This window comes from Falco biarmicus, chromosome 5 (assembly GCF_023638135.1).
Source record: "Falco biarmicus isolate bFalBia1 chromosome 5, bFalBia1.pri, whole genome shotgun sequence".
Taxonomy (NCBI): domain Eukaryota; kingdom Metazoa; phylum Chordata; class Aves; order Falconiformes; family Falconidae; genus Falco; species Falco biarmicus.
In genome coordinates, this window is record NC_079292.1 from 72,312,967 (window position 1) to 72,340,244 (window position 27,278).

The 27,278-nt window shown below is 36.7% G+C and overlaps 1 protein-coding gene across 22 annotated transcripts in view; it reads left to right on the forward strand.

The window, feature by feature from the left end:
• Positions 1-27,278, forward strand: part of PLEKHA5 (pleckstrin homology domain containing A5) — a 168,839-nt gene that overhangs the window by 100,559 nt on the left and 41,002 nt on the right. For all 22 annotated transcript variants that reach the window (XR_008822096.1, XM_056340516.1, XM_056340518.1 and 19 more), the window contains 6 exons: positions 3,884-3,988; positions 8,081-8,153; positions 11,778-11,878; positions 12,900-13,015; positions 20,605-21,072; positions 25,764-26,232. Coding sequence is in view for 21 of the 22 variants with exons in the window: in XM_056340516.1 (XP_056196491.1) it covers positions 3,884-3,988; positions 8,081-8,153; positions 11,778-11,878; positions 12,900-13,015; positions 20,605-21,072; positions 25,764-26,232 (1,332 nt within the window). In the remaining variant the exon portion in view is untranslated. The remainder of the gene's footprint in view (positions 1-3,883; positions 3,989-8,080; positions 8,154-11,777; positions 11,879-12,899; positions 13,016-20,604; positions 21,073-25,763; positions 26,233-27,278) is intronic.

Consider the following 27,278-nt stretch of genomic DNA (forward strand, 5'->3'; position numbering starts at 1 on the left):
TTCCCACTGTATACATAATGCTGGCCAAATAACACACTCCAGCTCTGTTAAGCACTGATTCTTCCCTATTAGCTTGAAGTGCATTTCTAAACTTATAGCCACTAGCTTAGACCTCTGACTGTGAAAAAGATCTGTGTAGGCTTGAGATTGCCACAGTTACATATTTCCACCCCTCTTGAAAATTAAGAAGATGCTTTTGTAGTTGCTTTTTTTTTTTTCTTCCTGTTTCTCCCCACTGTTAAAGTCACTGCCTAGGCAAATAAGATTGTATGTCCTGAAACGCGTTCAGGGAATAAGCTTTTTAATGGGTAAAGTCAGTCATATTACCAATCGCCCTCCACAGTTCACCTTCCCTGCTCTTCGTTGCTGTCCTGATGATCAGCAGAATAAGGCTAACAGTTTTATCTCACAGTAAGTGGAATGGAGTGACAGCCCAGGACAGCTGCTGCAGAGCTCCTTGTGTCTCCATTACAGCTAGAATGTATCACGTTATTTATAAGTATTCATCAGTTTGTTTATAGATGCTCATACAGTGCTTAAGCCAGCCCAGCTTTAAATGGCTGGTTCAGGTATAGACATACATGCCTTCTCAGGATTCAGGTTAGCCAGAAATTTTGGAGTAATAATCGTAAGATACATTAGCAAATAGCATAATAAACAGGAGTGGTGTGAAGGGCAGTGTTTGTGCTCAATGCTAAACATCGGTACTGTGTTTTCATGGTTTATATTCAGACCAGTCCAGTAGTGCTTCTTGTGCATCTTACATTTTAGTCTTACCTAAAATAAAGCCAGTTTGCTCTACTGTGCAAACCAAAGCACAGTGAAAGGGAACAACTGGGAGATTTGTTTCAAGAGCAACCTCCTGGTGCAAGTTAAAGTGCTGAGACAGAAACCCACTCAGCTCACTTGAAGGCACTGAAAATTGCCTACACAATCCAGAAGGCAGCATCGTGTTGGTTTGTGGTTTGGAAGATAATATAAGCCTTGAAGTCTGGAAACATATTTTTCAACAGAAGTTGAAAGTAACGGAGATTTAGATTTCCATTCTTTCAGCTCACATGCAGAAAATTTCCTTGTCAGCAAGGTTCTCAACCCACGTTTTTCAAACATAGACACAATATGTTTAGTGTTAATTAATTACTTTTGTTCTAGTTCTGCAACTGGGGAAGAAGCCTCACATAAGTTCTGTGTCTACCAGCTAAGGATAGAGAAGAGCAGCTTTCAAAGTGATGAACTGTGCAGCCCCAGCTACTGACTGGTCTGTTACCCAGAGTTCAAAGCTCTGCTGGTGTTTGTCGTCTTCAGGTTTTGGAAAGTATGAATGTCACTGGCTGGACTTCCTGGCTTCTTCTGTACAGGGTCCCTCCTGTGGGTTCTGGTTTTGGAGGCATCGCAGTGGCTGGGACCATTCTTTAGAACCAGTCAGATGTGAATATAAGTTTGCTAGCTCTGTTACCTTCTACACCTTCCAGCAAGTACTTAGTAGGTGGACCTTTGTTCAGTATCCTCCTTTTCTCTTTGCCTTCTCCAGAAGCTGGAGCTGTGTAATATGTCCTATATTTTTAGTGGTGTGGGGTAAAAGGTAGTTGAACTCTTCAATTCTTATTTTTTTTCCTTTCTTCCTGCTTCTCCAGTTTGTAAGATATTAGATGTTTGTGTGAGAGAATACGTGATGGCCAGGGATCCCAGGCATAACAAGAGGAGGAGGTGGTCTAAAAAGTTTGAGAACTGATAATTATGTTTATATATACACCTACAAAATTCCAATATCCTAAAATACTCATTGTCTCGAGACTCAGAATTTGTTGTGAACAGTTACTTTCTGAATGCTGTGTGTGGTAAAATAATCACGAGTCATCTAAAGTATTTATTAACTAAAATTAGAAAGCACTTGTGATGCTGTGTTTAATTAAAGGAAGTTTGTATTCACAGTTGGTAAGATGTAACCCATTAAAACTTTGCTGTGAGCTCAGTGAAATTAGAGTCACTATGTTTTATCATCAGACCTACCTAACAGATATCTATCTAAATTACCTGAATTTGTTAGTAGACTTGACATTAGTAGTACTCGTGGTTTACTGTGTTTTCAGAAGCATCCTTAATGCATTAGCCATTTTACAAGCATAGGAAGTCTGGAATGCTCTTGAGAGGTTTTGAACCTTTAATACCTAATAGAGCAGCTATGAGCGTTCTAAATTATTTCTGATCAAAATCTTGGCATAGCTCTTGTGTGATATGCCAATATAGTAGCCATATAGATCAACTGAAGTACATCTAGTTAACTTTGTAACGTGCTCTGGATTCTTATAGGTCCTCTGTATGTCATTCCTTGGCTTCTTACAAAGCTTTGTCCATTTTGCACTGGTAGAATTTTTTCAGATGAAAATGTGAAAGGTTTTTACTTTTATTTTTAATTAGGCTTTCAATTGCTTGTTCTATCTTGTTTTCCAAACAGAGCTGAGTCAAATTTCTGTATCTCCAAGGGAAATTAAAAGCACTCTGTTTTTATATTCCCACCTGATTCTTTCAAAAAATAAAACGACCTTGTTTCATTGCCTTAAGTCTGTCTACAACAGAAACACACATAGTTTTTGTAATTTGTTCTTTTTTGGCTAAGTTATGTTGTATTCTTCGGTTAATGGCATCATTAACAGAAGCTGCATATCATTTTAAATTGCAGGTTTCGGTTTATGATTTTTAACCTACTGTGGAATGCTCTCTGCAGCATGTATAAAACCCAGCTCAGTTCTGCGGTGCGTGTTGAGAGAGTTTCCATAGAGAAACACCATACCCTAATTTGCAACAAAACCCAAGTGTATGTTAGGAACTTTGCATAATCTTATGATTACTCTCAGTAGTGGAGATGGGGAAGCTGAAGCACAGGGTTGTATTGTCTCAATTCAAATGGTGGATTTGGAGGAAAGCCATGAGCACAGCTTAAAAAACTTGACTTCTTTTGCAGAGTGCGATACTTTGCTGTATCATATCCCATGGTCTCTGAGGCACTAATTCTTACAAAATTTAAAACGCAAGTAAATGCTTAGCTCATGTAGTTGCAGAACAGACTTTCCAAATGCAGGCTGAAATGAATGAAGTGTGAATTGGCCAAGCACTTGCATGTTTCTGTATGCCTTTTCCAATTTCTTTTGGTTACTCAAGTAGAAGGATAAAATCTCAAATGGGTTATTTATCCTACTTCTCTTAGTCATCTGTGATCATTGCACAACTGTAAGGTTGTAAAAGGTATAAGCAACAGCAGATATAAGCACTGGAGTTTCAGGGCAGAAGTGTCAAAGTAGTTCTTACCACAAGCAGGTAAAATAACGAACATTCAAACCAGCGAAAGCATCGCAGAGCAAAGGGTTCTTGAGAGGGAAGAAAGAACTTTAAAATATTTAGCATATGTTAGGAAAGGTGGAGTTATAACCTGTTGAAGTCTAAACAACTTTCATGTATTAGGCCAGTGTTGGAATCAGGAAAGAGTAAAATTTTCTTGCCCAGGTGTTGTAACTTTTCATAATTAGTAATAGTTTGATTCATTTTACTTCTCTTTCTACAGCTTGGTAAGCTTTTTACCTACTGTATAAGAAGGCCAGATATGTAATAAGTTGGTTTTTCTTGTTATAAAAAAATAACCCAACAACTTTAAGTACTTGTCTTGGGATTTGTCTTTAAATTTTCTGCAGAGGAAAAAAGAAATGCTGAAGCCAGCAAGAACCATCATCATAATAATAATTTATCTTAAAAAAGGAATACAGTTTGCATTCTGCAGTTCCCCAGAGTAACACATGTAAGAAAAAGGTCTTAAAGAAAAGAAAATGCCTTATGATTTTTCAACAGATATTAATGTCATGTTTTCTTTAACATGTTCAATTCAATTTAGACATCACGATCTTCAAAGAAGGTTCATAATTTTGGAAAGAGATCAAACTCAATAAAGAGAAATCCTAATGCACCAGTTGTCAGACGTGGCTGGCTCTACAAACAGGTACTCTTCCCCTCTTCACCCCCTTCTGGGTTTTGGGGTTTTTTGGTAAGGTGTGTAATGTACAAAAGACAGTCATCTGCATAAAATGCAACGATAGCAATACCAGAGTGAAGCTGTGAGCTGTGAGGAACTGACACATGGTATTTTAATTAATTAGCTGCTTATTGGATAACATCTGATATAAATGGGTAAGGGCATTAGGCAAGTACAGAACATTGGTATTGGTATATCATATGTATGTATTTCTTTCTAAAATCCACAAAGGGCTTAAAAAATCTAGACTGATTTTAGTAGTAAATAGCTGAATTAGTTTCAGGCATGTGGAGATGATGGGACAAGGATGTATGGCCCAGGATATTGTGGTTTTTAAATTCTGAAGTTTCTTTTGTTAGGCTGAATGTCTTAATTGTTATTTTTTTAAAGTAAATACTTCCAGTAACAAATTGGAATTCAAGCCATTTTTTCACATATGAAAAGAGAGAGAGAGTTTTCTTAACTGAAAGCTAATTATCTTAAAACCAGAGATCATTTTAGGTTTTTCTATTGAATATAAACTAATCTGAAGTATGTGCTCTTTAGTATTTAGTGTATTCAGTCTTCTGGAGACTTGCTTTGTATTTTGCAACACCAGACCACCTGTACTTTCTTGCTATGCAGGAAATCAGAGTAGTTTGATCAAAAAATTGAACAACAAAACTGACTAGGCCATATTAGGAATATATTTTGTAAGTACAACAACAACCCTGTAAGAACTTGTCATTTAAACTCAGCTGAGGCAACTGTGTGTGTGTGTATATATATATATATATAAAGTTTTCAATCTGCATTGTCATTTACTGCCCCTACTCTGATAGGCTGGTATAACCCTCATGGATTTTTGAATGCTGTTGAGTTAGTTTTAAAAAATACTTATCAGATAAAAAGATCTAGAAATATCTGTTTAGTAGATTTTTCCCTATTTAGATATTCTTGTGGCCTCTACTCTCGTTCAGTATTGAGACTGGAAAGTTGTCACAAAGGCAAGAGGTTTTTTGCTGTTTTGGGGCTATTAAACTTTTTAGCTTGAAAAAAAAGTCACTCTTCCTAAAGTACTGTTCTCTGGATTTTTTCATTAAGTGAGTCAATCAATTAACTTGATTGAAATATGAAGTCTGAATTACAGCACAGGTGGTTGTGCACATGAGTATCTGTGTTGTTATCTTTGCTGCTTGCTTCTGAATAAGTTAGATTCGTGATGATCTGGCTTTTCATTCTGAGGTCCTTTGTAGTGAGTTTTAAATCTCGCACAACCTCCCCTGTTCAAGCAGCCTTACCTAGGGCTGGTTGTCCAGAGCTGGTTTTGAGTATCCTCACAGATGGGAGACTGCACCACAACCTCTTTGGGCAACCTGTGCCAGTGTTCGCCCACAGTAAAAAATTTTACCTCTGCTCAGGTGGAATTTCATGTTTCTTAATTTGTGCCCATTGTCTCTTGTCCTGTCACTGGGCACTGCTAGCTGGAGTTTGGCTCCATCTTCTCTACACTCTCCCTTCAGGTATTTATACGTATTGATAAGATGCCCCCTTTCTCCAGACTGAACAGTCCCAGCCTTCTCAGCCTCTCTTCATATGAAAGATGCTTTGATCCCTTAATCAGCTTTGTGGCCCTTTGCTGGATTCACTCCAGTATGTTCATATTTCTTCTGTAGCAGTGAGCCCCGCAGTGAACGCAGCACTCCAGCTAGACTTCAGTAGTGCTGAGAGGAAAGGATGTCCTCCCTCCATCTGTTGACAGCACTGCTAATGCAGTCTAGGATGCTATTGATCGTCTTTGAAGGTGCATTGCTGGCTCCTGATCAGCTTGTCCACCAGGACCCCCTGGGTTCTTCCCCACAGAGCTCCTTTTTAGCTGATCAGCCCCCATGTGTACTGGTGTGAGGGGTTATTCCTCTCCAGATGGAGGACTTGGGCATTTCCCTTTGCTGAACTTCATGAGATTCTGCTCTGCCCTATTTTCGCAGCCTGTCAAGGTCCCTCTGAATGACGGCACACCCATCTGGTGTGTCAGCCACCCCACACAGTTCCTATTACGTGCAAACTTGCTGAGGGTGCACTCTGTCTCAGCATGCAGGTCATTAATGAAGATACTAAATAGTCTTGGCCACAGTATCAGCCCCTGGGGCAGATCACAAGCAACTGGCCACCGCTGGTGTCACTGATCACCATTCTCTGGGCCTGGTAGTTCAACCAGTTTTCAATACACCTCACTGTCAAAATGCATACCACAGAACAGAGCTTATGTGTAACATTATTTAAATGCTATGATGTTTGATTAGTTTTTGGAAGAAGAGGGTTTGCTGTATGTTCCACGTTGTAGCAGTAAATTGAAAGCCAATTTTAGTTAAGAGCTCTACCAGCCGATACTATCTTCAGAAATTTACAGTGAAAGCCTGTACAGGTTTCTCTTTGATATTAAGATAACTTTCTTAAAATATTTATGTAATCACAGGTAACAGCAAGTTTTGTTTGACTCGGGGTGTGCTGCCTTATTGCGTGCAATGCTATTCTGCCATTTTTCTACTAGTTTTTAAGTCCAGAGTCAACTTCTTTTGGAAAGGTTTAATGTCAGTATACTATAACCATATTATGACGTAGTCACAATCATAAGGAAATAATAATTAGTAAATTCACTGATACAGAAAGGATATGCTTTATAGTAGGAAAGAATTTAAAATATGAGAACCACAGTCATTTTGTATGCCCCTCTTCTATGTCTGAAGAAGGCCAAAAGATCATTTCTAGCACGTCTCATTGCTGGCAGATACTTACTTGTGGCCGTGCAGAAACCTGTTGGTGTTTTTGAGTGATGGGATAAATGTGATGTTGATATAACAGCCTCTTCAGAAAGTCTGTCCAAGGGTTTGTGATAATCCTTTATACTGAAGAAGTTTGGGGATTTTCATTTTAAACGGTTGATTTTATTGCCAGTGTATGTTGGACCAGGGGGCCAGCATCCTCATCTGCTGCTGGGTCAGTGACTTTGTCAGGGAGGTGAGGGGGGCAGCCTCCCCTCCTGGTATCTGCCTTTCCAGCTGTGTAATAGGAGCTGACTGCTACAGGCAGTGCTTCCAGACTTCACTGCTGTTTGTTAAACTACTTCGAGGTCCTCAGAAGGAAGGTGCTATAAAGTGTTTAGTTATTGTATTTATGGAAATGTTTGTGGCAAAGGATTTTTTTGCTCTTTCTGAATAGTATTTCCTAGCTAATGCTTGCTTTAACCTTTCTTCTCCCTCCTACAGCTTATTTCCTCACCCCAAAAAGAGCAGGGCTTAAAATACAAAGCTAAAAATTATGCTGACTTTTCTCAAAAAAAAAACCAACCCAAACAAACAAACAAAACAAAAAAAAACCCAAACACAAAAAAAACCACCCCAAAACCAAGCCCATACCACCCCACAGTTTTTCATTATAGAATCCCTCTTCTCGATTGTCACAAAACCTATTTACCTCAAGACTATTGATAATTCACACCTGCTTTTCTTCTTGGAACAGATTAACGTATTTATTAAATCTAATTCTACTAGGATGTGTGCAATGTAATGCTCTGGCTTATTTCCACTGCAGTAATGGTGGCAGTCTTTCATTCAGAGTTGTGCAGTGTAAATTGGTTATAAGCATAAAGGAAAATGAAATTACTTTAGGAATAAACTTTATTTGGGAAAGAAATTTCCTCTAGATATATGAATGCTAGCAGAAAATGAAGTTCAGCAGACTTTCTTCAGAAAACAAAGGAGGATGTACCTCAAGTATTATCTTGCTTTTTTCCTTTTTTAAAAATGTACACATTTTTTTCAGTTAATTGTAGATGGTAGTCTCTAGCATGCTAAAATAATGGACACTTATTTATACTAGAATCATGTTAACTTCAGGCTTCCTGGTTTATGATCTTTGTTTGCAGTGTTAAGTCTGTGATGAGAAGTCAATGATACTTAAAATACCTCAGCCAAGAAAATTAACTACTAGCCACCACAGTTATGTAGTACCTGGTTTACTTTATGAACTATTACTATTAACAGTCTGAAAGTTCTTACTTGATTGCTTTGATTAACACAGGATAGCACTGGAATGAAATTGTGGAAGAAACGGTGGTTTGTGCTCTCAGATCTGTGTCTCTTCTATTACAGAGGTAAGTTCCACTCAGCAGAGTTGCGTTTGCCTCTTTTACTGGAAGCAGATAAATTTTTACACACCACTCAAATGTAAAATAAGAAGCTGCTACTTAAATTAATGGATTAAAATAGTTGTATAGCTGTCAATATCCAGGCCTTGCTACTTTATCTTTTTTTTTTCTTTCTTTCTTAATTACCGATTTCACATAATTGCTTCCTGCCTGTCAGATGTGCTCTAAGGGCAAACCCATTCACAACTACCTTTTCCATTAAATTCTGGATTGTAGTTTTCTCACTGCTTCTGTTGCTAGGATCTAAATATGCCAGGTTAAATCTGAGTTTTTTCATGGAAATTATGTTACTGAAATTGGGATGGGAAAGGGATAGTGCTGGGGAGCTGAAACTCTGCCTTTGGAATGATAAAGAGGATATATGTGCCTTTTGGGAATGTAATCAATGTTTGTCAATACTTACGTAAAATGATGTCCAATTCTATATGAGTAGAAGTCTGCTGTATTTGGAACAAAGGAATCTATTAGTTCCCTTATGTAGCTACATTACACTTACTGTACATGGGGAAAATTAGCTGTTTATAATCCTAGTCTGGAGATATGTGTGTTAGAAAACGGATTCCTTCACTATTACAGATTATTAACTGTAGTGCTCCTGAGGGGATAAACAAATGGGATTTTAGCATATTGAAATGTATTCAGTCCTGAAAGAAGATGTAAAACCATAACAGTTTAAAGGAGGCTAGGAGCAAAGAAAATTGTAAAGCATGGCAAAATAGAGGAAAGTAAACAGTTAAGGCCATCTGCAGCCTTAGGTTCAAATGAAGGGTGAGAAAGGGTTTCTGTTTAGGATGAGACTTTAGAATTGGTAGAAGTGGTGTTGACGCTGGTGATGCTGAAAGCAATGACTGATAGATTTAAAATGCTGTTCTGTTAAAGTGCAGGATGGTTCTAATCTAATCAAGACAAATCAGGTCATGAAACAAAAGCTTTGTAACTGTAACCGGTTTAGTTAACAAATTCTGAATTACTGAAATATAATCATTAGGCTTTGTTTCTTTACCCCAAGAAGTATACATAGCCAGATAAACCACTGCTCAGTCAAAATTAGGCTATAATTTCATTTGTGAAGGCATCAATCGTGATAAAGTTACAGTGCATTTAGTTAAGTGGTCATCATATACTCTGTGCTTTCTTATAGGGTTTTCCTATTTTAAACAAGTCTTCAGGCTCTCTCTTCGAAAGGTTCTAAAGAAAGTGCTGCTTTGTAGCAGCCTTAAGAACAGATTAAATTGACTTAAAGCCTTGCACATGAAGTGTCTCAAAATAAAACAAAAAAGCCATAAGTAAACCCAACAACAAATAAAATAAATCCAAACAGCTCTATAATATTTTTCATTTCTACATGTGAATGTGTCAAATAAGCTGAAATACAAGCAGAATAGTTTAAATTGTTTACATAAAAAACCTTAGCTTTTAGCTATCACTTGCGAGAAGGCAGTTAAAGGTGATAAACTGTAAGTAAACATGTAAAGTGACAATCTTAAAGGCATTAGAAATGTCTACTAAAATACAAAAAAACTTGCACTCTAAACCCTGTGTTTTTATGGTTTTGTAAATTCTGTCTCAGATATTGAAAATTTGAAAGGAGGGAGCCATGCACTTTACTCCCAGATTGCAACCAGTGATTGTGGTTGTTGGGGTTTTTTTGCTTTTGTTAGTAAATCTCACTGATTGTGTTCCAGTGTTAGTACCTTATAATATCTAATTTATAGATGAAAAGAAAAATTATTCCATTGTATTTTTTCAGAGCTCAGAGAATAGTCTTCTGTTTCACAGAGGGACAAAAGACTGACCACTTTCATATTGGAAGGTTACTGTTGCAACAAATAAAAGATCTTAAATCTGGACAGAAGATCAGATGTTTTTCTCTTGTATTATTTATACACAGCATACAAGTAAAGATGGTTATAGGGCAGTGTGATGTGTAGATAAAAGCTAGTCTAATTGGAAACAGATTCTTAAAATCTGGAAATGGAACATAGCAGTTTGTCTTTAACAAAGACCTCCAGACATGTAGTTTAGAAGTAAGTCAAAGTATAATCTAGCAGAAGGGTTTTTTTTTTCCCTGAAACAGCAGTCCAAATGAAGTCAACCACAGTATTTGCCATGCATTCTGGGACGGAGGAAAAAAGGCAAATTTGTGTGTCTATGTGTGTGTGTGGCTAGCAAGGAATAAATATTTGATAGGGAAAGGTGGGATGGTTTCAGGCATACTTATGAGTACAGTTGAGTACCTGAAAGTAAATCCACTCCTTTCATTCCTTTTCTACCTTTTCATCAGACTAATTTCATGCTCAGTTCTCCAATTAAATATCTATCCCAGAAAGCATCATTTTTAAGTTGAACATCATGTAATGCTAAAATGGCTGGGCAGAGCTTTCCCCATATGAATAACTTAAAAGCAGTGGCTTTTCAGAATTTAGTGAGTAAACAAGAACTGGGAAAAGATTTCTGAATCCGCATATAAGAGGTAGTCCTTTTGTGCTGTTTACATGCATTTTAATTGTAACTACTAATTTCCGATGCTTGAAACTTTGTATAGCTATATTTGTATTTGTGAAATTAAGACAAGTAGTCGTTTGTTATGGGCAATATCTTCAACTAAGAGAAGCATTATGAGGAATGGTCTCCTAAGATACTGGTTGTAAATAGAAGTCTGTATCTTGAATACAATTAAGATTGACTCGTAAATTGCATCCAATTATTCCTTTATTAAAGCATAATTGACTTTAAGAGCTGGTTATGGCTTCCAGTTAAAATCTCAGTTTATTATTGTAATGTATTGCTCTAAAATTTTATGTAAAACAAGATTCTGGGAAAAGGGTGCTTGGGGGAGTTTGTGGGGTTTTTTTACAAGTTATCTGGCACATGCATTCTCACAAATAGAATGTAATTGAGTGTAAACTCTTCATGGGAATTATAAAAACTTGTAGCTTAATATGCCCAATACCAGAAGAAGAATGAACAAATTTTCTCAAAGGCCAACAGTTATAAGCAGTATTTTAAAATACTTCTGCTCTCATAGGTATTTGCCATTTTTACTGAGCAGGCAGTAGATGGCAGGTGTTGTTCTTGTCACTGAATTAGAGGCTTAACTTCCATCTGCTTTTCAGTTTTGAAGTCATACGCAGGTAAGCACTGACCCCCAGAAAAAACTAGGCGTAGTTGTTTGTGGTGTTTTCCATAAGGCAGATTCCATAAGGTAGCTCATGTGCTTAAACTTTTACAGAACTAGCACCCTCAGGAGTGGTTTTTGTGCTTGTCCGTCTTGGGGAAAAAGCTGGAGGCAGGTGTTTTCAGGTGACTTATGCTTCCTGGTGCTTAGCAGGTTTTGGGGGACACTCACTTGTGTGATACAAGTCCGGTGGCGTGTGTTGGCAGAGAGGGGCTGCACAACTGCTGTTGTGGACTGCACACCTTTGAGACTATACAGACACCTACCTAACAAATCAGTCTGGCTTTTGGATTCCCCAATTCATTTTCCTCTGAGCTAAACTTCTTGAGTGCTCTTGTGTTGTTGTGTGTCAACACATTTTGTTTCTCTAATCAAAGACTATGCATTCACAGATGAGAAAGAAGAAGGAATACTAGGTAGCATACTTCTACCTAGTTTTCAGATATCTGTGCTTTCTGCTGAGGATCATATTAACCGCAAATATGCCTTTAAGGTAAGGGACTTGATTTTTCAGTTTAATTTTATGTGTGAAAGCACAGTAACCTAGTGATCAGAATTCATTTTACTGAGTTATTATGCAAAACAGGACTGACAAACAGCTTCTGAGACTGACTTTTGAATAGTACAGTGGCAGAGGATTCCAGTATTTAGCCTGGTGTAAATATAGACATAATTACCAGAATGAGAAGATGGATGAGTATCACTTGTTATTAGTCTTTTAGTTTTAGTTCATGGATCTTAAATACTGTGTGGTGTTTTAGAATTGTAGACTGTATCTGCAGCTGGACTTATCCCACTAACGAAAGTTCTCCAGTTATTTAGATACAAAGTTTCTATTTACATTTATTAATAAGAATAATAACTATATACTATAACTTACATAGTGTATATATATAAAAATAATAAAATCTATTTAATATAAGTTGAAAGTTATAGTTACATATAAATAAAAATAAGGTTTTATTATCACTTCAGTCGCATTATTACATGAATCATTGTTAGCTGTGTTTCCCAGCTAATCTTTTTAACCATGATATAAATCACTCTACTAAATATTTTCTCTTGACTTTTTTTGTTGTTTTATGAGCTCCTTCTGGCTCTTCTTTTGGCCTTCTATGCAACACATCATTTATTTACTACGGTAAGTACTAATTAAAATTTACTATATCATTCAGACTGCAAAAACCTATGCCAAAATCTTATTTATAATAATTATATTAATTTACATTTATGGATAGTCAAGATAGTTTTTAATAGATTGAAGAAATTTAAGGGGGGGTTGAGTATTAATGAAGAAGCAGCAATGACTGAAAATTATAGGCAATTATTTTGAAAAGGTGAATGCAGTGACAGGGAAACATTGAAGTATTCCTTCCAATATTTTTTCTGATAGTATTATGTGCATAAATCTTATTATACAAAACATTAGAATGAGTATACAGTAACATTATTTGTCTCTCTTCTTTTACAGAATCTTATCTTTTTATTGCAATGACCATGTCATTTCCAATCAGGCAGCTCATCCAAACATGAGGACCTATTATTTCTGCACAGATACAGGGAAGGAAATGGAGTTGTGGATGAAAGCCATGACAGATGCAGCACTTGTGCAGACAGAGCCTGTGAAAAGGTAGTGTGGACTGACACAACAGTGGCACAGTGCATTTCTTTTTCATATTTAGTTTGATTTATTTGAATTAAATGGTGTACCTTAAAATAGATTGTTAATTGGCTGAAGTAATTTCTCCTTATATTGAAGATCCCTTACTGATTTGGTAACGTTGGATAAAATTTTGAAGTAGTAAATAATCTTAAGTTCTATTCTGAATATGGATGCCTTGAGTGTAAGGGGCTAGGAAAAAAAAAAGTGACTGATTCCTTTAGCCAGTGGCATCAAAAGAAGTGCAATGACAAATACTATGTGCAGGCATGCTTCACTTCCCCTTACTGAGTAGCAATAGCAGCTCAGCTGGTGGTAGTCTTTGGCTTAGACCTGTCATAAGCCTCAATTTCACAACTGTAGTTTCTGGCTAAATTAAACAGTTGTACCTACAGGCAACCTGTGGGGAGTCATTCTGGTTCATCATTAAGCTGTCATCAAATTCATACTTACCTGATCTGGAGCCATATCCTTTATGTATCCAGGTGTTGACAATGAATACCAAGTTATCACTGGAAGCCGTGTGTTCTCAGAAACTGAATCTTGTCTGCTACTGTCTGTCTAGTAAGAACTGTTTTCTCTCTGAATGTGGTCCCTTGGGTCAGCTCCATGGCATCTATAATGGAAACCTCATCAACTGAAAATTTAAAAGCTCCTTGCTATTGATGGCACAGAAGTTGTTGCTGATGGCTGCTGTCACTTGATCTATTCCACGCTCTGTTCATTCCTGCTACACTGGAGCTAAATAAATGGCAGCAATGCTGAGAAAATTTAAGTTAAAAAAAAATAGTAAAGAATTGCATAGGCACACGTAGCAAAGAAGGAAAAGGTACAATCTTTGCAGAAGAGTAAACACATTCAACTTGTCAAAATACAAGCCATCTTTCCAAATTTTGCATTGCTAGCGCAAGTCATTCCTGTTAACTTGTTCCTGACATTTCTATAAGCCATATTGCAGTATCGTGCTAGCAGAAGCGTAAAATGGAATGCAGAATGATTAGACGCTTTTTTTTTAATGTTACATTTTTTAATGCTTTGTGGGCTTCTCAGTTAAACATAATGAAACTTTTACTTACGCCAATCTACACGACGTTCAAAAGGATAACGGTAAGCTAGGAACACTTTTAAATTTGTACCTGTGCAAATTTTAGTGACTAATCTTAAACAAAAGGTTGAAGTCTTAGCTTTCATCTCTAAGATCCTTTAAATATATAGGTAGTATATGAAATATTTCTTTCTCTGCATTTGACAGCATGATGAAATAGCTTAACAGGAAAAAATATGTTGTTCTCTATACTTTGAAAAAATTACACATGTGCTTCAAGCTCTGTGTCCTTTTTTTTTTTCCTTCAGTAATGTTGGAAAAAACACTTATTTCAGCCTACAGAAAGGAGGAGTGGTAGGTCCAATTACCACAATGAAATTTGATCAGGTTATGTATGATTTCATATTATATATGAAGATGTTATGTTCTTTGCCTCCTGTAAGCCTCCTCATGTTTGAGAACAGTAAATGTTACAGGGAAAGGATGAGCGGAGTGAGACTGAGCATAAGCAAGTAGATACTTAATAGCATTTTCCTCCTTTTATTTCTCTGTTCAGAGACTTTAAGAGAATGCTTTTAAAAGAATGAAGTTACCTTGACAAAATAAAATACCTCATATTGCTTAGTGAATAATACACTTAATCTGAAAAATCAGTTTTGGTTTGCATTGTAAGCGTATTGTAGATATCTGTGGTATCTTACAGATGGAGAAATTATTAAACCAAATGAGACCCACTTCAAATAAAAATCATGTATTGATTGTATAAGCACTTCATAGGGGGAATAATACTGAAGTGGGTCAATCTGAATCTTTTCGTAACCAGTGAAATTAACTTCATTTGGTGTTTGTAACACTGAAGACTGTTTGAAGAAGACATCTTAGTAGTAGAAGGAAGTTAATGTGAAGAAAGTGTATCTCCCTCTGACAGAGCCTTCTTAATGAGTGTTGTCTTCATAGTGTCTCCTGTAATAGTCAATGGTCTATAGAAGATATTTAGTAAATTTTATATAGGCAGATGTTACGTTATTACTTGTGACACTTCTTTTAACATAGGAAGCAATCTAAAATGTTAAATAACCACGTTTTTGTGCAGTCCATTAGTACAGCTCTACAGTCATGATTGCTGCCTCAGAGTCTATCAAGACACAACAGGGAGCCCGCCCTGGCGCCCCATGCAGCTCCCGCAGGCTAGCTGTCCTGCAGGCTGCAGGGCCACGGCTGCTCTAACAAGACAGACATGCAGCCCACTGCCACGAAGGGTGTTCTAGTCTCCAGAAATGCTTGGCTGTGTGCATTCCTACCCTCTTCTGTCAGCTGTATTGCCTGTTCCAGCACTGATGTCTGCCTGTTCCAGGTGTTTGACAGAGTATAGGGAAATGGTGGGGATCCCCAGTACAGCTGATAATGATCTAACACTTTTTGTCCAGCTATGAATGCACCTGCAATCTGCCTTGCATTTCTTCAGACACTTCTTGGTGAATCAGTGTAGCATACTAAATGAATAGAAAAACATTCAGGATCAAATTCAGTGTTTTTCTGCTGATATCATGGGCAGAATGGGCTTGCCAACAGCCAAAACAAGTGTCAAAAAAAGCACAAGAGCAGCAACTTGTGTAGCACCATCTTGTCTCAATTCAGGCAAGAAGCCTTAGAACAAAACAGAAGTAAATGTGACCTCTGAAAAGTCTGTTAGTAGTCTAGTCTTGAAATAATTACTTGGGGGGAAAATACATTTCAAGACCAATGAAGTCTCAAAGACTCTCATGTCTATTAGCTATAATAAGGAAGAAAGTTCTTCAGACATCTGTTTTCTAAAAGATCCATCTTTTGGCTGTCAAACCAGTTCTTAAAATGAGCCATGTATCAAGATATGATCTTATCCAGAAGAAATGCTGTTTCTTCCCTGTAAGACTCTGTTAAGGATTATGTATTGTATTAAGTCATCTGTAACCTAAAGTTTGCCATGCACATAGCTCTAAGCATAAATAATCTTGGTTCAGTCAGATTCAGCCAGTGCCTTTATTTCTCAAATCTGCTTTTTCTAGAGGCTTTAACGTTGTACTGAATGCAGTTTTCCAACAGACTAGCGGTTTACGATACAATAGCTAGCTTTATGAAGAACTTCCTTCCTTAAATATTTATGCAAGCTGATATTGAACCCCGTTTAAGTACTTGTTGATATAAATTGCCCAATGATAAGTGAGAGTTTTTAGACTATTTTTCTTTAAATCTAGAAGTCAAAGTACTTCTCTGCTTATGATACTATGGAAATCCAAACCCATCAGTCTGTTAAACTGAATGTTTCAGCTTTAAATAATTTCAGAGCCACAATCTGTATATTTATTTTTCTGAGGATGTGAGTTCCTTGGAGAGAAAAAACATAAAAGGAATATTTAAAGCAGTAAGTTGTGGGGATTTTACTTGGCTTTCCATAAAATATTCTTACTTTCCACACATAGTTAGCCACATAATACAGAAATGAGATACCGAGGTGAGAAAATAAAAACGTAATTGTTTCTTTTAGAACTGATCTGGAGTCACAGCAGAAAAACCCTTGTAATGTGTAACTGCAGGGAAGGACAAATCTTATTTGGTCCTATTGACTTAACTGTAATTACTCCTTTATAAACATTTTTTTTTTGATTTTGCCTATATAGTAAATTAAAGTTTAATAATGTACTGAGAGGCCTATCAAAATAGTTAAACACAAATACTTTAGTCAGCGAGGAATTATTTAAGCTTATGACTCAAAATACTATCTCAAACAACCTGTTTTGATTAGCAAAACATCTTACTCCTTCGTTGTATCAGTGGAGACCACAGTTAAGTTGTATCTCAGTACCAATTGCTTGTGTTTGTAGATACCAATATCCACCAACATACCGATTTCTCTACTCTCACTTATTTAAAAGCATAATTTTTCTATCCTTTCACTGTCAGCTGTGTGTGCTAGAGCCTTTGTTTCTTCTAAGTGATGCAGCATGTACTAAGGAAAGGTGGTTTTCTTCTCCTCCTAGTGTAGTTACTTTCCCTGAACAGCATTAGCTAGGCTGCCAAAAAGCACTTGTTAGCATAGTGACATCCACATTGGGGATTTACTGATGTCACTGTGTTCGGAAAAGATGGATTATTTTTTTTCAGATGCCTCTGCCTGGCTTTGTTAAATCACAGTCTTCATGTCTTGTCTGATAATTATATGCCCCCACCCAATCTTGTTAGAATTATTTATTTATACAAAACAGGAAAAATATTACTTTTCCTGTTCCATACATATTATTCCTGTTTGGTTGTGGAAGTCTATAAATTGCATTCAGTATATGCTGAAAGATGTGTTCAATGTCGATTCTCTTTGCCTTCTCCCTCTCCCATCATCAAAATCCTCTGCAAGTTTTGTTAGCTGTCTTTGAAAGCTAGATATAAACATGGAGCCAAATTTAAATACTGATTTATGTTTCTTACATTTACCTATTAGTTTCTGATAATTCTTTCCATTTTGGATAATTTGCTGTGGAAAGAGGTCTCTTGCTTACAACAAGTTGACTGAGTTGATGCACAAAGTTGAAGGAGAGCCCAGAAGTCTATTTGAATGTCAGTCATTCAGCCTCTACACCATCGCAAAGAATGTCAAATACAAGTGCTTGGCTTTGTTGTGTATAACCATAGCAACAAGTGATACAGCATAGAGATTGTCTGGAAAAACAGTTCTGTGATTTTTAGGGTTTGTTGTTTTTTTAATGAAGCCAGACAGTAGAAGGTAGTAGGACAGTGTGAACTGAACGCTGTGCCAAGCCTTGACCTTGCCGCGTAGCCGATGAATGTCCTTAGGGATGCCACTCTCCCTCTGCAGCACAGATTTTCCATCTGTAAAATGGCAACTGCTTCTGTGCTGTAAAGCACCTTGAGAAAGACTGATAAAAAGTCCTGCATAAGAGAGTATGTGGTACTATTAAGGCATACATTGATGCCGATGTTTAGGAATATTTGCAAGGTGGTCCTTACATTTATTTGTAAACTCTTGAACACTGGCTGCAAACTGAAATTTTAACACCCTTTTTTGACTTGAGAACTGGGAAATGGAGTTCTTCATTCACTTTCCTGTTTGGGGAATTGCTTTAGTTTGTGGTAGAACACTGGGTAGTACAGTTTTAAGGTGGGAGGAAGGAAGAGATCCAGTTTTTTTTTCCATAACCCTGAGAAGAAACGTAGGCAGAAATGTTTTGTCTTGGGAACACTTTAAAGTCTTGGGGGAAAATAAAAATGAGGTGTCTCCTTTTTATTAAATTGCAGTAGGAGATTAGCATACCATTTCTTCACTGATACTTAAGAAATTATAAAAAAAGATGACATAGGTATACAGGTCCCACCACATGCTTGCTCCCCCACAAAAGTCTACATAAAAACTGGTTCTACATCAGGAATTTTTTTTTCTTTAAAAGTTACTGTTGGCAGAAATACAACCCTCTCCTTTCTGACAGTAGAAAACATCAGATGTATCTAACCTCTGCATTTAGTAGTGATGTATGAAAAAAATCCATTGTGTTTAAAAAGAATGCTGATGCATATAGCCAAGGAGATGTTCATCTTAGATTATTGGTGTGAATGTTTTCATTTGCAATGCGTTTGACGTGCGTGTACGCTTTCTCGTCAGCAGCTCAGGAGTAATCACTGAAAGGACTATTTTGAGTTACTTATATTAATAGAGTGAATTTTGGAGGACTTTGAAGCATCAAGCAGAGATTGGGATCATCACAACTATGACAAGAAGAGGCATGGGGAAAAAAATCATGCCCCTTGTTAACATGCAAAGTGCATAAGCATTTTATTCTAACGCATGTAAAGTGTGCAGGTGTTGATGTCTTGCTGTTTCAGATTGATAGGATTGAAATCATATACTTGTCAAGGCAGGGGTCTCTTGATTCCTTTCATGTTATGGAGACTTGATGGCAAGAGCAGGGTGGCAATGGGAGGTGCATTTAAAATTAAGTGTCCAGTATTATTAGCAGTGGGGAGTATTTTATAAGGACCTTACAATTTTCAACCCTGTATGTATTTGCTGGGGTTCTGTCCCGAATGATTATGACCTGTTGGGAATTCATGGCTTAATCTGTTGGGGAAGTGTAGACTTGTAGACATTTAAGCCTGTTTTTCAACATGGAGTAAGCAAAAATGCTTACAGTTATGTATGTAGTTAGTCTGCTTGCAATTACTGTTCAGAGGAGCGGTCACACTTGTGCTCTTGGTCAGTGTGATGGCCTTTTTACTCACGTGCCTTTTAGGCACTTGAACCAGACACGGTTACAAAGCTGAATAATTAATCTGAAAAAACTGTGGAAGGTTACTTTGACATCATTATAAAAAAAAGTTTTATTCTTGGTTTGGTTTTATATAGACATGAAATCTTAAAGAATTATATCTCTTCCTCTTCTTTCCTGCTATACCAAAAAATATCAACAAAACATTTCAGGGTTTTTGGTTTTTTGTGTTGTGTTTTTTCTAGTAAACCGGGGGGGGGGGGGGGGGGGAATATTATTTGAGCTGGATGTTCTGTTCATCTCCCAGTATAGATAAAGATACAGCTGCTTGACTTTCTCACATTTTAAAAAGATAGCTAATAGAACTGCATACATTGAGTACTTGTGTAAGTACTGTAAAGCAGTAACTGTTCTAAAAATATTATTTTTGTGGTACAGTTCCCTAAGTCAGCAGCTATTTTCCCCCTTAAAATTAGGGAAGCCACAGTTATTTTCCACAAAATGTATGCCAGCCAAAGTGATAACATACCAGAGAAACCTAATTGATGCTAGTGACCATGAAAAATTGTTTGTTTTTTTAAAAGGAGTTCATTATATGTTAAATTCAGTAGTACTGTGAATCACAAGCTGGTTAGCAATTTAATCTGCTACCATTTTTAAAGATGTCTTTAAAAGTAATCTGAATTTTAGGCTATTAACATCTGGAAGCTGTAGCTTTTGGAGAGCCACTGAATATTTTTACTGCTTGAGTGTCCAGCCCTCCAGGAACCAAACATCCGCTTTTTCAGACTCTGGCTTTTTTTTCCTCTTGTGCACATTTTTTTTGTAGTGGGTTAATTGGAAGTTGGCTTAAAAAAATTACCCCATGTTATAAATGCTTTTAAATTAGCAAAGACCTGTGGAAGAAAAACACTCATGCTCTCCAACTGAGGGGAAAAAAAAAAGGCACAACAAAAAACAACCCAACAAAAAACAAAACAAAAAAACAACAACCCAACCAAGAAACAACACACACACACACACACACAAAAAAAAAAAAAAAACAAAAAAAACCTCAACAACAACAAACTACTAACATGTCCTTGATTATTGTGAAAACGTCCTGAATTTTTCTCTGAGTCGAGATACTGATGTAAAATATCTAGAGGTATTCACTGAAATAACAGTGATAAACAACAGTATATTCTCTTTTCATTTTTATTACTCTATTTTTTAATGAATATTATATTGCTGCTATAGCTTGTGATATTATTCCTTTCCAGAGTAGAGAAGTTAACCACCGAAAATACACCACCGCGAGAGGCAAATAATATTTCAAACCATCGGGTGCTAATTAAGCCAGATGCGCAAAATAACCAGAAGAACAAAGAAGTGAACAAAAATGAGGAGAAGAAAGCTTTGGAAGCCGAAAAATATGGATTCCAGAAAGTTGGGCAAGATAAACCATTAACAAAAATTAATAGTGTAAAGTTAAATCCTTTGGGATCCGAATACAGGACTTTACCCATAAGCATGATTCCGGCTGGACACTTCAGACCGGTTCATTTAAATGGGTCTGAGAATAAAGCTCTTGGGGTTGTCCTGGCAGAGGCTGGAGATGGAGGTCAGCACAATGTGGTTCAGGCACATATGGAGTCTGAACGAGTTATGCAGAGAACTAATTCGATGCTGCAGTTGGAACAGTGGATTAAAATACAGAGAGGAAAAGGACAAGAAGAGGAAACGAGAGGGTAGGTATTATGTAATTTTTTTATTATTTTTTTTTTTTTCTAGGCTTTCTAGCAAGTCATTCTCAGACTCATATCCTGGTTAGATTCTTTAGGTTTTGGTCTACATTACATAAATATATAATCATCGTTCTCTCTGAGAAGTGCCTGGATGACTGCTCAGAACAGATTTATAGTTTCTCTTTTTTTAGCATTTGAATGATTATTAATAAATTAAACTATATTAATATATAAAAACAGCCAGAAACCCTTTTTTGAGTGTTAGAAATTTCTCTGTCCTAGCAGGGAGAAGGTGTCATCAGTCATAACAATTATTTTTCTTCTTAAAATTGCCCTGTCTTCTGCATTTTTGTTTACAGATTTTTGTAGTAATATTTTATTTAAGTTTCTTAAAATATTCCAGGGACCTTTTAAACTTTAAACCAGCTTTAACTGAAGAGAGAGAGACAAGTTCTACTGAAGTGTAAGTCACAGAAATCTAACTAAGTTGCTGATGCTTGAAGCTTCTCTTCTCCTGAAATTAAACATCTCCCAGTTCTAATATCGAGTTCCAGTGCTTATTCATGAGGCTTTAAAATTATGTGTGAATGATTGACAATGTTGAGTCTTGTGCCGACAGCAATTTCTCTGTCTGACGGAAGTGTAGGAACATTGCTTCCAGGCTGGCTTACAGACAAGTAGCTTTAGCAGTGAAATGTAAAAGTTTTTAATATTACATTAGATAGGATGCTATCACAGGAGTATTTTGAAGAGCTGGAAATTAGGGAGCTTGTGTATAGATAGATGGCAGAGCAGAGCTTAAGACAGAATGAAATTCAGAAATATGTTTTCGGCAGACTTCAAAATACAGGGGTTGGGGACTTTGCAGTTTTTGCAAAAACTTAAAAAATTTACATTAGTTTGACTTACACTTGCCAAAATTGGTTGAACATTTCCTCATTGCCTTCAGTCCTTCATTAAATATAATCAGGAATTGTTAATGTGTTGTTTCATTTAATACTCAACATAAGTAGTTTGATCAAGTTTGAACTTGCAGTACATACAGTGAGTTGCACACTCTGATATTTAGTTTATTATGCATGCTTGCGTAATGAGAACTGAGAAGGCTCTTTGAGGCAATTAGATTTTTTTAAAAAATTGTACTGTAAAATTTGCAAGCAAAGAGTAGAAATCTGAATACCTGTGGCATTTTTCACTTGTGAGCAAGCATAAAACCCCTAAAACTGGTTTCATTGGGGGAATCAAATAGAGGGAAGTATGGTTAACAATATGTTGCTAATAAACAATATTTTGTTCTTGACTATTAGAGAATGCCTCTTGTTTAAATAAGGGTAGCATTGATAGCACAAAGGGTATGCTTTCAAATGCAGTTCTACGTAAAAGTTGCAAACTGGAAAAGATTTGGCCTTGAGCTATCTTTTTTGCTTTGTGTGGAAGTGACCTTGAATAATGATCCAAATTTCTAATGTATAGTGATGTCTTTAGAACGTGATTTCATTTACATTTTACTTTTGTTCAGATTGCCAGTTTCTGGCTGGGGACAGAAATTTAAGTAGAATTGAAGTTGGTGAATGAGAGTAGAAAGCAGCTCCCCTTTATGTTACATAAGCTTAAGGCTGGGGTGAGAGGCTAGTAAGGCTCTTTGTAGTAAGACCTGATCAACTCATAACTTGGATTTTTGAGAAAAGTAGTCTTCGCTTAGTGGAGTAAGGTTGCTGACTCCTAACAAAGATGCTCTCCATTGCATCAGTCTCTGATGTTTCAGAGAAATCATGAAGGATCAAACTGAGTGTCTCTGGTATGCCAGACTGGAAAAAAATTTAAAATAGTAAAATGTACACAGGTTCAGATGTATAAAGTATGTATAAAGTAGGAGCTATTAGCTGTCCTCAGTATGGAATGAAAAGGGCTCACTGTTAAATTATTTTTTTGGAGGAACAGACTGACCCCCTTAGTAGTTTGATTGCCTGAGAAATTTATGAGAATGGTGGCAGTTTTTTAATTCTTGAATCTATTATCTGCCATTTCCGTGGATCTAGACATCTAGTTTTGAGAGAGCCATATGATTAAAGACAACTGATGCTTTTTGGGGGGACAGGGGGACCAACAATTTTTTTAAAATGGAAAATAAATGTTTTTTTTTTAAATGAAAAACAAAAACATTCCACTTTGGTATCATTTTATTGAATTAATTTTGCACAAGTCAGTTATAAGTACATGTCTTCACCAAAGTGATTCTCTTGAGTGGTCTTTCTTAAATGTGAAAAAATACAGTGTGGTTGCATAGTACTAAGTGATGGTTTTGTTGTTCTTAACCCATGATTTGAGCCTCTGTCTCCCTGTCTTGCCTATATAAGCCTCATCCTATATATTAAACACCTGCTGCACACATAGCACCAGGTTTATGTCTTTACTCTGCCACCGTTTGCTTGATTCACACAAGGAAGTTCTATATTCTGGGCCAGCTGGTGTTTGCATTCTTTAGGATGAAGAATTATTTTGAGGTTTTGATCTGAGGGTATTTCATAACATAGCGGAGCTGAGCCCCTGAAGGCTTAGCAGCAAAGTTGCTTTCCCAAATAATCCAACTTGGACACCAGAACCAGGATTGCTACCCAACAGTAATCCTAGAGACAAGCTCTGGAGTCTATAAACTCATGTGGAAGCCGCCTTTTCATATGGGAACATTTGTACGATGACAGTTGCGGAAGGATTTTGAAGCCTTGCAGTATGCGTGACTGCTTGACCAGCTGCAGCGATCTCCCCTTGCATGCAAGGCAATAGGTGCAGTACTGTCGAGAGTTATTTTTTGGATTTGACTGGAATGACGTTATTGCAAGTATCAACAGAACACTGGTGAATCTGCTCCGATTTTATCAAATGGTGTAAAGCAAGGCTTAATATTGAGGCTGTTGGGGTTTTTAGTTTTCATGGTTTATACAAGATGCATATTTTGTCTTCCTAAATGTTTTAGAATGCAAGTACTTGCGTGCAGACTTTAAATTGCTGTATTTACAGAGAACTTCAAGTTGTCCGGGTTATTTAAAGGAGCCAACAGGATTACACTGCCCATTCCATTAACAAAATGGGAGAGGAGCTTTAGTGAGTGAGGTGTATCGAGCTGCCAAATATCTTCATGAAAAAAATACCAGTCTTCACCATAGCTGTTTGTGAATAGCTAAAATGATGTTTTGAAATTTAGAATTTGAACCAACAGTGTCTTGATGGTTTGGGTTTGTTTTAAATATAGAGATGGGAAAAAGCCCATATCATTAATGGTATGTTATATGAAGAAATTGACAAGTATTTAAGCAGGTTTTGCAGCAAAAGGATAGGATTTAGAATCCATTTCCTTTTTTTTGTTGTTTTTTTTTGTTGTTGTTCTTAGACTGGAAAGCTGTCCAATCTACAAAATGGGGACAATACTTTATTAATTCTTGGAAAGCTTCAGAAACTGTAGCAGATTTTGTATGTAAAGCTCTTTATAGCAGTTTTCATCTCCAAAATGTTACAGGTGATCATAAATACTCAGCTTAACTATTTTCAGTGAAAAGTGGGGTTTATAATCATCAATTTCTCTGATAGTTATTCCATATGGATCTAACATGCATAATGCTGGTTTATCTTGTCATTTGCCCTGCATCATTTCTTTAATGCTTTTGTGGCACTGAAGTTACTAAAAACCATCTTGGAATCCTGGTGCCTGGTGGTGGCAGTTCGATTTAGTCTGGGGTGTAGCTGGAAGCCGCTGCCCTCTGATGGCTGAATCGTGTCCAGTCTGAGATCAGTTCTGTTGTCTCTGGGCAGGCATCTATCATACATGTGATCAGTAGCAAAAGCCTTTCAGAGATGCTTATCTGAATTTTACATAAGGGTTGAATGGGTCTATGTTTATGACCTAGATTTTGTCCTCTGAAAAAAAAAAAAAAACCACAATTAGTGCTTTGTCATAGTTAAGCATGCGTCAATAATCAGCATGGAAAATTTTGCATAATGCTGAAAGCTGCTAAATGACTGTAGCACCCCAGAAATTTCATGTGGCAACAAATTAAAGAATATGCCTTTGAATTCGTATCTGAGTTGAAAAGCAATATAATAATATTATCAAACAAGGAAATATTTTGCTGTTTCTTTTACTTGAATAGCTGATGTGGAATGGCTTGACCTTGGCAATTGCAAAATATTATTTCATTAGACAACTACTGCTATTTTACCTTGGTCTGCTGTTAAAAAAAAATGACATTATTTTTTTTAACATAGTAATTGATCAAGATTTTCTTAGGGAAGGAGGAGAATTCTTTCACTTTTTCAAAAGAGAACATTTTAAATGGGCTCATATGGAAGCAGTATAGAACTTCAGAGCTTTCAAAAGCTGGACCTATTCAGCACATAGACAAGTACAAGATTTGATCTAAACTTGACACTACAGACTGTTGAAAAGATGAAATATGGATTATATAATCAAGCAGCTTAATCAGAGAGAATCCAGTTTCAGCTGCTACAGTGCGTTCAATCAGTAGAGTTGATTCTTTAATTGTCATCTTGATTTTGTTGCATGTTTTTAAAATAACATTTGTAGAATTAAAAAAATATGTAAAAGTAAGCTAGTTAGATAAACCTAACAAATATTGAAAAACTTTATATTGCCATAATATTAATGCTGTCCACTAATAAAAAGAAAATTTGTCTTTCAGCATAATCTCGTATCAGACCTTGCCAAGAAACATGCCAAGCCATCGACCTCAAGTTTTACCTCGGTACCCAGAAGGCTACAGAACACTACCGAGAAACAGCAAAGCACGGCCCGAGAGCCTCTGCAGCGTGACACCGTCAGGTTATGACAGAGCCGTAGGACCGGTAATAGCTGAAGAAAAACGAAGATCAATGCGTGATGACACAATGTGGCAGCTTTATGAATGGCAGCAGCGTCAGTTTTACAATAAGCAAACAACTCTTACTAGACACAGTACTTTAAGTAGCCCAAAAACTATGATTAATATTTCTGATCAGACAATGCATTCGATTCCCACCTCGCCTTCTCATGGTTCAATAGCTGGTTTCCAAGGATATTCCCCACAGCGGACCTACAGATCAGAAGTGTCTTCACCAGTGCAAAGGGGAGATATAACTATTGATCGCAGGCACAGGACACATCACACTAAGGTAAAAATACTTACTTTAATAATTAAAAATCTTATTTACAAGGATTTTTAGTGGAAAGTATACAGTTACTGTAAAACTCCTGTTACCTTGTAGTGTAATTTATTATAATGATGATTAACTTTCATCACTCTTCATGGAGAAAGGCTTGATTTTTCAAAAGCATTTAAAAATCTAAAGGTATTAAAAAGGTATTTTTCTAATACAGTAGGTTAAAACACGTTATCCTAACGTTACTGTCCGTGATACTATGTTTCTCTAAAGGAAAGGAGTCAGCAGGCAAATTATGCCAAATAGTCTGTAGTACGTGCAGAAATCTTTCTCTTTTCTAGCTTTTTTAGTTGGAAGTCTTACAAGGACTGAAAATCCCAGATTTCTTTACACGTGCTGTTTTCTGTTCTTTGGCCACAAGTCTGGCTGCCTTGGGTTCCAGTAGAAAATTGAGTGTGATTGTTTCTTTTGATGCCTTTGAGTTATTGGGGACATTACTAAACATCAGAATCTATTTGCACGCAACCTTAGCATTAACTCGTGTCTTTGGTCTTCATCAGTGAGAGGGAGACACAAATTGTAAACCTGGGAGCCAGATGTGGCTCGGCTGTACCCATCATGCTTGTGTTATGCATGCTTTTTAATACATTGGAGATAATTACGTAGAAATTACCCTTTCAGTTGGATGTAAAACTAGAGTTTGCATAAAATGCTCCTGAACATTTTTCCTAAATCTTTATCTCTAGTGTCTTTATGTTTCTTGATTCAGGGAAAAAATCTTCAACTACATCTTAAAGCAGTTTAAACAACTTAGAGTTGATTACTGAGTCTTGCTTTTGGAAGCTGTTAGGTCCCTATCAAAGAAGTCATTTTGTTTTGACATCCTTTCTCTCAACTGCACTGGAAATTTACTAATTGGTGCTTCTCACACATCTGAGAAATGTCACTGGGGGTCAGTGCTGCAAAGTGTGTCCTTACTTGTCCTTTCAGCCATGTTTTGGTAATTATTTTTTCCCTTGTGAAACACTTTATGCTAGTATTTAATTTCATATTCAGTA